This window comes from Nanorana parkeri, unplaced genomic scaffold (genome assembly GCF_000935625.1).
Source record: "Nanorana parkeri isolate BGI_ZX_2015 unplaced genomic scaffold, ASM93562v1 scaffold676, whole genome shotgun sequence".
Lineage (NCBI taxonomy): Eukaryota > Metazoa > Chordata > Amphibia > Anura > Dicroglossidae > Nanorana > Nanorana parkeri.
In genome coordinates, this window is record NW_017306944.1 from 911,161 (window position 1) to 923,070 (window position 11,910).

General features: G+C 39.5%; 1 protein-coding gene across 1 annotated transcript in view; it reads right to left on the minus strand.

The window, feature by feature from the left end:
• The window catches only part of CACNA2D1 (calcium voltage-gated channel auxiliary subunit alpha2delta 1), a gene marked incomplete at its 5' end in the record, with an annotated part of 205,838 nt that extends 194,137 nt beyond the window's left edge, over window positions 1-11,701 (minus strand). Inside the window, one exon of the mRNA XM_018563565.1 lies at window positions 11,570-11,701. Coding sequence (XP_018419067.1) covers window positions 11,570-11,701 — 132 coding nt within the window. The remainder of the gene's footprint in view (window positions 1-11,569) is intronic.
• Between the last annotated feature and the right edge of the window lie 209 nt (window positions 11,702-11,910).

Below are 11,910 nucleotides of genomic sequence, written 5' to 3' on the forward strand. Positions count from 1 at the left end.
TTTAATTTCCATTGCTTCTGCCTCCTTACAGTAATGTGAGTAAAGGGAGTTAAAGTGATATTAAAGTCATAAGGATTTTAAGCTATTTAAAATACAAATCACTTGCTACTCCTTCATGTTTAAATGTTTTACAGGGTTATTCACAAACGGGTGAAGAGTTTGGAGATGGCAGAAGAAGTGAACAATCTAGGACAAAATAGCGGATTTGGAAAAATTCTCCAATTCACCTCACTTTCCAGTTCAGCTATGTTGTCCTAGATTGTTAACTTTTCCTGCCTTCTCCAAACTCTTCACCCTTTTGTGAATAACCCTGTTAGTTTGCTACAAAATTGGCTAGTCCACTGAGTACTAGTCCTGACTCCCTGTTTTAGAGTGACTTTCAAGCAGAGAGCAATGCAGTCACCCTTGTGTGTATTCTAGTAAGCTGAGTGTGTCTCCACAAATGCACAGACACAGCAAATAAAGCTACTCCCCCCCAGCCCACTCTCCTGCCTTCTCCAAGCTGGTAGATGAACAATTGCTGGAGTCTGCTCTGTTCCTTGTGATCTTATACTGGAAAGGAACTTCAGGGAAGCTGAGCTGAGAGACTGGGAAGCAGCTGTTCTGAAACATGAAGTTTGTAAGTGTTTGGGCAAAAATTTAAAACAATGCTTTGCTGGACAATATATATTTGTTTGATCTAGATGCCTTATTGAGAAAAATTTGAGCGCTTAAAACTACTTTACTAAAAATATGGACACACACTGAACCTTATTTAAGCTTTGGAGTTGGCATTTGGATCCCATGTTCCCAAAACAGTATAACCACCCTTGAACTACTTACTAGCAGCATGAGGCCTAAAAGCTTTGGCACATCAACTATAGATACAAGTACAGAATTACTAATTGTAATTAAATAACAAACAGAATAATTGTATTGCACTGCAGCTAAATTAATCATCATTATTTCTATCATTTTATGATAGTGATTTCAAGATTAAAGGTTAAATGCAAGGGAGTTGTAAGGGCGTGGAGGATATTAGCAGCAAATTCTGTACAGACACTTGCTTTACAATGACGAATTGGTCTCCTGGCCATTAATTACTACTGGGAATAAATAATATGCTGGCAGCAGAATTAATAATTATTATAACTAATACAATTAGAATTAAATGATTTCTGTTAATATTAATAGTTTAAATGACTACACTGCAACCATTTACCCTAAATCCAAATGCTCATTTTTTTTCACTAATTATAATGGTTCTGGACACAAGCCTTTATAGTGTTTTTATATATGTGAGGTAGCAGGATATGGAGTGCCCAAGTTGATATTGACGTAATACTGAATTAATTCATAAAACTGTATTCCAAATAAGAGTTTGTTTCTTTGTTTAAATAATACAGTTTTCCAATGTAACGCTGTGAAATAAGCCACCAGGAATCAACCACTTCATAGAAACAAAAAAAGCAAGAATTACCATTTTACATTCTCATCGGAGCACCCTGCTCATTATCAACCTGCTTAACCCCTAGTAAATACCGATTACTACTTAAAAAAATTTACAACATTTTCAGACATATGTCACATTTTTTACAGTTTATCAGATCTGAAGATTACTCAGATAAAAATAATATTCTAATGGGATATCTGCCTGCACATTTTAGGGCATCATCCTACAGATGCAAAGAGTCTCTGCAGGGTCTGGAGAGGCTAATTAAGCCTAAATGTCTAATAACATAGAAATAGCAGCAGGCAGTTAATTAAATATTATATTTTATATAAACAGACCTGATTCATTAAGCATCAGCACTGTGTAATGCATGCTAAAATAGAATGTGTTGTACTTGCCATGCAGTAGTAGAGTAGTCTATTGTGTTAACCATCAATTGGTGCAGAACGTTTGGAGTTTAGGTGATACCCTGTATTGGCAAACTTAATCTATCACTTAAAACTCCAAACTTTTTGCACTTTCCATAAAATCTTTTTCTCTGTGTTCATTGAAGGACACAGTGGAGATCAAAAAGATCATGACCATAGGGCCATCTGAAGGAGTAAGATACTGGGTACAAAAACAAAAGCACTGCCCAGAGATGGGTCCCTGATGGTGGCTCAACCCCCATCTGCTAGAGGCAGCTCAGTTAGTCACAAAGCAGTACACAGAAATGGGAAAAAAGTGTCCCTGGCTGGACAGTCCCATTGCTTATAAATAAAATTACCAAAGAAGACGGTATATAATAAAACCTTACTGAGGCTTGTGGGTACTGAACAGGACAGAACTTTCTGAAGAGGTGCTTAGAGTAATCTCCATTTTAAGAGTTTTACGCACATACAGGTATTTGATTCAAATGGAGACCAATTGCCAGTCCTGGACAAGGGTCAAGGTGGAGATCTCATCCTCACTGCCTGAGTGAGTGGAAGTCATGAGAATAGGATGAACAAAATGCAAAGGCCCCATTGATGGCCTCAAAGGAAGAAGGAGAATGCAGTAATGGAATTGGGTATTTATTAAGCACCTTACATTCAAGCACCTGTTTCACCCACAACACCCTGAGGCATTTAATGGAGAACCAAAGGGAGAAAGGGATGCATGTTCAGCCATGGCAGGCTTACAATTGCAGCGCACAGGGTCCAATGGGGAACAAGATGGAACCACCCCACAAAAGGAACACAAACTTAAAAGGGTCAGTACCCAGAGGCTCTGTAAAGGTGGAGCAGCTCATCCCATTATCTGACTAAGCAATGAGACCAGCACTTGCCAGTAGTGATAATGAAAACACAAAAAAAGAACCAGAGTTCTGCCACAGACAGAGAGGGATGGGCCCAAGCAAACACACAGCACTCCAGGATCCTCTGTGCTGAAAAAAAAAAAGAAAAGGGGTGCCTTATTGCATTCCAAATTGAAATGCTGCCCTATATCCCAGTATCAGGGGAAAGCACCAGAGATGACCTAATCAGCCAACTATGCCTACAGGAAGAAGGCAGGCAGAGCTCCAATGTACAAATAGAACAAGTGGTCATGCCACATGCAGCCTGAGGGATAAGGCCTTTCCCTACAATGATAAAGTGCCAGTGCCAGCAAAACTAGTACACTGCACTGTTCTAGTACCCCATGAAATGTGCCCTGATACACCTGAGTCCTGTGGCAGAGCCTGCACTACATGAAACACCTTCAGCGTACAGTACCACAAAAGGAAAAAGCTTCTTTGACAGAGCTGCTGAAGGCAGCCGTGTGAATAACCGACCCGAAGTGAAGTGAGAAGACCGTTGTTCGGCTATTCACTTCAGGCTTGTACGGCTAATTTCAGCTGTACACCAACTGGAATCAGCCGTACATTGGCTTGCTGCAGATGGGTTCGGGTCGGGCGAACATGCTCAGCATGTTCAGACCACCTGAAGGGCAGAAGGAGTTTGACTCAGGTGATCCAACATCGGGATCGGCTCAGCTAAACCACTGGCAGGCTACTCGCTGCTCTCACAGGGCCCGAACAGCAGTGAGTGAATAGCTGAATGCCGCCGAGCGGCATTTGGCTCGGCTATTCTGCTTTGTACCTCAGTGGTCCTGAGCAGAATAGAAAAAAAAATAGAAAACGATGAGCAGAGCCGGAGGTGATATGAAAGCTGACTCTGCTGAGTTCTCATGGTACTGACAGATCAGCATCCCCTGGTTACCAAGTAAGAGAGATGACGGCTGGCTCTGCCCAGCTGTCAGCCAGCTTCGGCTTTCACCTCGGCTCAGTCGACTGAGCCGCTCGGCCAACTTTGGGAGCTGTACGGGCTATAGTGAATATGGGGCCAAAGCTAGCCGAAGGATCAGCTGAAGCTACAGCTAGATCCTTTGGCAGCTTTGTGAATAGACCCCTTAGTCTCCGTTGTGTGCTTTAATGAATGTAAGAGAAATGTAGTCTTAAATGTTACTATTAGATGTGATAATTACACTGAATTCATCAAGAAGAGACAAGGTATTATGCTTTGGCCTTTAAACTGCATAACATGCAGTTCCAGTTATTAAAGGGGCACGGACGGACTTTTTTTTTTTAAAGAAGAAAAGAAAACATTTCTAAAAATAATAACAAAAAGTTTCTTATATTAAACCTGCTGTTTTTTAAATCCTGGCCTGCTATTGAGGCAGGATTTTAGGGATAGTTATGTTTTTTTTAAACTTTTTAATAAATATAGTACATTTACTGGGAAAGCAGCTCCCACATATGTGTTTTATGTGTATATTTAGCTGCATAAGTGAAAATAGCACCAGCATCAATTTCCGTGATATTTTTAAAACTAAATGCACACATCTAGGAGCTGATTTACTTAAGGTGCCCATACACTGCTCGATTCGCGTACGAGAATCGCGAGAAATCCCGCGATCGTACGAGAATCGAGCAGTGTGAACGATGACGTGCGACCGTTTCTACTGTGCAGCCGCAAGTCTTTTGTCTAAGGAGCACGCTAGAAAACCAGCCGAAAATCGTACGATTTTCGGCTGGTTTGAACGGTGCTCGGGAGACAAAGGCCGAACGGGCCGGTGTGCGCATGCCCATTCAGCATTGTGGTCATCGGAAGCCCGCCCCTCAGGGGGGCAGGCTTGCGATGATCGAGAGTACGATCTGCCTGTCCAAGATGGGCAGATCGTACGTTTTTTAAATTACTTTACAACCATCGCAAGACTAAGGTCTTGCGATGGTTGTAAAGTGTATGGCCACCTTTACACATGGCTCTACCTTCATGTATGTTTAACAGCACTAAAATTGGGTTGGTAGAGATTATGACACTTTTAACATTTTCACTGCTATTTTTAACACCTTACTAAGTAAACTTAATAGTGTAATAACAGTATAGGACTTTATATTGTGAAATATAGGACACAATTTCACTACTTTTTAAGTTTGCTACATCTGTGTTTGGCAAGCTCTCATTATGCCATATGTTACTCTCTTGACTGTGAACAGTATACCTATTTTTACATTCACATATGACATTTTTTTTAATTTCTATTAAACTGCTACATAATAGAAACTATATTTCTGCACATGGCATAGAATTTGTAATAGATGACTCCATTAAGAACATACATAGAATGTTTGAAATCTAAGAAAAAAAAACACTTTCATCAGGTGACCTGTCCCTTTTAAAGCATACCGTTGACCGAATACCATAATGGAAATGTTTAAAAATGCAAAATTTAAACTAGACAAGACTCATTCGTAAGCATACTATTCTTTTATTTTTTTTAAAGCAGTATAGATAAAGTTGCATCTTCATTGTTTTAGTCTGCTGTTTAGAGCTAACCAAAAATAAGAATACTGGCACCAAATCTGTCTGATTTTTGGCAGATTGAAAATTACCATTTGTCTAGTGAGACAACTAGACCCTACTATATAAAGACCCTGATTGATCATGGGGGGAAACATTGACCAACTGCGTTTGCTTTAGTTTACTGCTATAGTGTTCCAGCGAGATAAGTGGCAGCCAAGAAGGTGCAACTATGCTTTTAAGCCCACCTTTGAAAGCATAAGTAGGCATGCTTGATTCAGATGTTCATGATGTGCACTAACCTGATAACAAAATTATCTAATTTGCATGGCTGATGCTACACATGGGACTGCCTTCTAATTTCAATGTCTATGATGATACTAAGGGGTCTATTCACAAAGCAGCCGAAGGATCAGCCGAAGCTACGGCTAGATCCTTCGACTGCTTTGTAGCCCATACAGCTCCCGAACTTAGCCGAGCAGCTCAGTCGAGCCGAAGGCATATGCCTCGGCTCGGCTGAGCCGTGCTGAAAGCCGAAGCTGGTTGGCCGACAGCCTGCTTCCGACAGCTGGGCGGAGCCAGCCGTGATCTTACGGCTGGCTCCGGCCACTTGCAGAGAGATCAGCGTCCCTGGTTACCAGCTAACCAGGGACAATGATCTCCAGACAGCAAACTCTCCCGGGTGCTCTGGGAGTCTCCCGCTCCCGTTCGCCAAGGAGAGAAACACTGCTTTTTCATAGCGTGTGGGTCACTTCACTTCAGGTCGGTCTTTCACTCAGCTGCCTACGGCAGCTGAGTGAATAGACCCCTAAGTCTGTTTCACATGTGACAGATTCATTTTTTTTAATCAAACAATTTTTATTGAAAATGTTTTTATTTTCATAAACAAATCACAATGATAGAGACAAAGAAAAAGAAAACCAAGACCGATAAATCGAACAAAAGCAAATAAAAAATGAACAGTACAGAGCGCACCAAATAACTGTTCCAAAATCATCAATCATCTATCCAGAAGGATGTAAGAGATAATAGGTCAGTGTGTTCATAATAACAATAACAGCCATCTCTTCAAAATTACAGCAGAGTTGTAAAGGGAAAAACATCTGAATTTAATAGAGGCCCAGGGAAACAAAGTGTAAAAATAAAGGTTATGAATATATGGAAAGTGGACACAAGTATAATTAGCTAGGCAATCACAGGAGGAGCATGGCACCCCAGTCATCTGTCCCAAATTGCATAATACTTATGTAGGTTACCCCATGCTGAAATGTAAGTTTCTCAAAGGGTATCAACAGATCCAGCTCCTCCATCCACATAGCCACTGAAGGAACTGTAGGAGACATCCATTTGAGTGCAATGGCTGTGCATGCTGCAAACAGGGCTCTGGAGACAGAAATCAGAATAAGATTGTCCCAATGAGAAGAGTCAACTACTCTAAGTAAACAAGCCAATGGGGAACAGGGGAGCTGGACCAGGAAAACAGAGCATATGACTTTCACAACACCAGTCCAGCACCGCACAAATGTGGGACATCTCCATAAGAGATGTATGAGAGAGCCTGATTCAGTTCCACACTTGGGGCATTTAGATTCACTTCTAAAACCAACTTTGAAAAGAAACTCTGGACATCTATAGGTTCTATGGAGAATAAATAGTTTGGTAAGTCCATGGGAGGCGGAAAGAGAGGACATGTCAATGAAACGCAAGGCCACCTTCCATTACTCCTCTGCGATCTGCCCCAAATCCATCTCCCACCCAGTTTTGCATTAATGAGGGTATTCTCATAAAAAATTGGGTAGAAGATAAGAGTATTATATAAAAATAGCGCCTTTTGTGTTATAGGAAGAGAACAACTTTTTTAACAACTTAAGGTCAGATATAGAGACACGGATACCAGGACGCACAGATAAAGCATGCCGTAGTTGCAGATATTGATAAAATGTCACAAATTATTTTTTTTGTAAAGAAAATTTGGACTGAAGCTGTTGAAAAGTACTGAAGGTACCAGAAGCATAGATATGGGACAGTGCTTCAATTCCAGCCCTTTCCCAGTGGGCAACCCCTTAAGTTTGAACACCTCAGGAAGTCTCCAGTTGTTCCAAAGAGGAGTAAAATAGTTTAATCAGAGATACCAAGTAAAAACTGATGGATACCCAGACTCTGGCCAGCATCCTCAATGTGGGACAGGAGGAATGAGAAGGCAGCAGTGTTTCTAAAAGTGGGACAGGGGCCCTACCCTCAAATGTATGGGAGAATAACTTGACATTAAGGGGAAGATCATCCATCTGAGACCAACCCACCAAGTGCTGCAGCTCGGACACTAAGAAATAAATCCAAGGGTTTGGAAGGGACAGTCCCCTTTGATCTTTAGGCTATTGTAAAATCTCGAGCATAAGACGAGGTGGTTTACCCCTCCAAATGAGCTCCCTAAAAATTGAATTTGTTCTTCTAAAAAATCTCTGAGGGATCCAACATGGGGAGTTGTGAAGAAAATAAAGCAAATTGAGGCATCCAAATAATTTTTTATGAGATTGATCCTACCAACTACTGTTCTAGACCTTGCACTGAGCAGTGAATCTAGGAGACAACTTGTAGATGGGTAAGATTCATTTTTAATTAAACATATTTCAAAGTGACTAGTTAAGACCACTACAATGTATATTTGGGTTTAAAACTTACTAAAAATGGGAGCTGAGCATTTGGCTTTTGAGGCTGCCTTTATTTTGTAGGTATTTTGTGAAGAAAATTGATAAATTGTGTGCACTGCGCTAATGCTCATAAACGTGCATAAACTTCCAAACAATGTGTACATTTTCATAAACATAAATTTTCAAACGTAATAATAATCAATATAACAATATTCAATAATAGTCCTTAGTAAAACTGTATAAAGTGCTTTTGTGCAAAATCCACAATGTGACAGTGATCCTCTGAAATAAAGTGCTCACGACTCCAGATGTGTTAAGGCACCAGAGATCCATGACCATATATCTCAATGGCCAATAAACGTAATTGTGATGAGTGTCTTTCATAGATGGGATATTCACGCTTCTGATTAAACAAATACTCCTTTTCGTATTACACGGCAGGCGCCGCTCACTCAGCAAGGGGAGAGATCCAGTATGGAAAAGTAATAAATGTGCCAAATGGTGAAGTACGTAAAAAAAACTGAATTTATTGCAACAATAAAACACACTTACAAGATAGCCAGAATGAAATCGCCTTGCTGCAAACAATTAATCGATTCCACCTAAGCAAACCCGGAACCAGAAATTCACCTGCTAGTCACCTATCTGTGGTGCATTAAACTGCCTATGGATTCTGGTACACTCTCTATGTGAATTGGGGTGCCATTCAAAATGGACGTGTGTCAATGTACATTGCGCTAAAATTGCATAATGGTGATGCACACAGACCTGCACTAATGTGCATGTTTTAATATAACACTACAAAAATGTAAATAAAGAAAATGTTTGTATGCTAGAAAAATAGGCAAACTAAAATGAGTTGAATTAAGTTGGCATGTCAAATGCTTAATAAGGGGTTACATATGGTTATTATGGAGCTAATTCAAGTTTTCAATAACTTTTTTGCATTTGCCATTTTGATCAGATTACAGGACATGCCTGTGAACTGAAGCAGCAGCCTATAACAGACTGGTTTTGTAACAACTGGCTCGTACTCTCACTCTAGGGGGTTGATTTACTAACCTTATAAACACACCACGAACGTGTATACACCTCTGCAGTGTGTTCCCTCCCAGCATGATCTATGGGTGGAATCTAAACACCTTTGTAATGTGTACACACCCAGCAGGTGTGTTGTGCAAAGCCCTGAAGGAATTCCAAGGTGATGTTGGGTAAATTAGCTCTATGTTGTGTTGCTTGCGTTGATGAATGCAAGGAATGTAAATGCATGAGCTAACCATTTTTGTCTAAACTGTGAAGCAGCATTATATATGCATCATGTGCATGATTTTTACATATATGGCATTAGTGGAAATATGCTTTTAGAGGCTTTTTGGTTGATAAATACGTTTTGCTGTGTGAAAATCACACACACCTGGTGTGTGTGTGTGTTTAGGTTAGTAAATCACCCCCTAGGACTTTAACTGTCAATTTGTACATGGGCTGTGGGAGGAATCCATTAACTCATATGAAAGTCCAGGAAGCTTAACTGAAATGTACCAGGATGTTTCTATACTGTAGTAGATCCTAAACTGCTTGAAAAAAATTATAACTGCCATGTCTTTTACAGCTCAACTTTATTTGATATAAGCAGATGTATTTTTTGTATCAGATAAATAGGTGGCATTTTCTAAAACCTGGATTTTCTTGTTTTCTTTTGCGTTTCACTGTATTAGATAACTCTGAAAAATAGACCAGGTATTGTATGTACTAGGGTTGACATGAGATGAAAGATTTATCAGCCAAAAATATCATGCCTACAAAATTATCTTCCATCTAAAAATGCAGTGTGTGAGATAGGGTCAGAGATTTTCCTACTAACTTTAGCAGTGTTATGACAAATAGATTATCAGCTAAGCGTAAGCCTTCAACAAGGTGCCTGAACACTAAAATCGAATTTCTGATTGTCTGTTGTTACTGAACTTTGAATATTTCTTAAATGTTTAAAATATACAGCATTCACTGAGTATTCAGAAGCTCATCTAGGTATGTAACCAGCTCCCAGATCTATGAAAGCTAAAGCAATTGTTTTAAATTTTATATTCAATAAATGTATAAAAAGCAATGCCACGGAGATTCATAAGTAGGGCAAAATGAACTCTTTCTTATATTATGTTTCTTTTAAACTTTAGACAGTGGTTTAGACTTGAGAGTACTGTTTAACATGAGCTAAAGCCAGACCATGCTGAAAAAATATCTAGTAGCTCTCATAATGGCAAAGCTTTTACTATTGATTTTTTTTCCTTCTAAAATGTTGGTGTGTTTGTTCACCATCCCTTGAGAACAGAGCAAAGAACATAAACATTTCTAGTTAGAAATAAACCACTGTATAGAACAGCTGTACTGCGTAAAGAATCTGCTGATATTTGGGTCATATATGCTAACCTTTGTTTCCATCTCTTATTCCACAAATATGCTTTTTATGAACTTTCTTTCTGTATGTTTTTATGTCTTCATTTAAGGTCTCATGTGTCAAAGACCATAAAAATTGAAACTAGCAAATTTCCATATTTCAAGTTGTTAGTGATTGTTTTTACTTAAAATTTTAAAAAATATTAAGCTAAATAATAGCATTTTAATTCTTTTTTTAACTCCAATTCAGAACTAAAAAAAATCAGAGTGACTGCCATGTGTTGTATATATCATTTTTAGAATGAGGTAGAAAAGTCAGATGTTATATATTTGCTGATGCTACTGGGGGAAATAGGTAATTTAAGTGACAAACATTTGACTCCCAAACCCATAAAGTTTGTGTGTAGTCCCTTTCAACCCTAACACCATCTTGGTCACTCTCTGTTGAAAATGTCTATTGGATTAAAGATAGTTTCTTTGCATAAAATACATTAAATACTAACATCTGCTGCCAACATAGTTGATCTCTTCAAAACTGAAGAGAAACTGCTGGCTGGAGATACTGCAAAATCTGAGCCCCAACATCACTATTGTGTCCTGTAATGTAGAGAAGGGGTGGGGAACCTCTGGACCTCTAGCTGTGGTGAAACTATAAATCCTATGATGCATCTGTCTCTGGGAGCTATGCTTCCGGCTGTGAGAGTCTTGCAATGCCTCATGGGATTTGTAGTTTCATCACAGCTGGAGGGCCAGAGGTTCCCCACCACTGATGTAGAGACTGGTGGAAGGAACTACAGTGTGCCAGGGCACCAGGAAATCAACACTCTGAGACACACTAGAACCTGTAATGATATTCTCCCCAGTTTGGCCAAAAGGTGAATTTAGAGCATGCTTCTTGCAATACTCGTTTTTATCTAAGAAAACGTGATAATTCATGCTCACTGGTGCAGTCAATTTTCCAAATAAAGTGGGAAATTTCTGTGTGACAACTACATTTTGATCAGGAACTAGGGAAATGTGAACTGATACTTGCACCGTTTTCTCAAATATTGTTTTAACCAGGCACATCACTTGTAAGGATCTGACCATGTATGGACACCTTTAGAGAAAGAACTAGATTCTCAAATGATGCTTTAATCAGGCACATCACTTGAAAAGATCTGGCCATTTATGGGCATTCTAAGAATAAGAACCAGAGTACCAAGGATTGCTATAAAGGGAATACTGTGATCTTATAAACCTGAGATAACAGGTTTATCACAGGATAAACATGAAGATAACAATCTGTCTTTATTTACCTGGGTAGTACCTGGCCAGTCCAGTTGCACTTCCAAACACTTGCCATAAAAGAGTTTTGTCTTCAGCGGAGTTCTTCTTAAACACTTCATCCAATGCAGCAGTCCAGTTCAACTCATTTAACACTATAGTAGCTGGAAAAGAAATGATAGATCTGTCATATATAATACAAAATAATAATTGTCTTGCTGTGCATGGCTACTACTCCACATCAGAATGTCATAGCTGGGCAAGTTGAAACTAGGAAACATGTTAAAGCTCCATTAAGCAGTGGGAACTTTCCTGTTCTGTTTCTGCATGAGGTAAGCTATCTATCGACAGATGTAAGGAAAGAATGGGTATA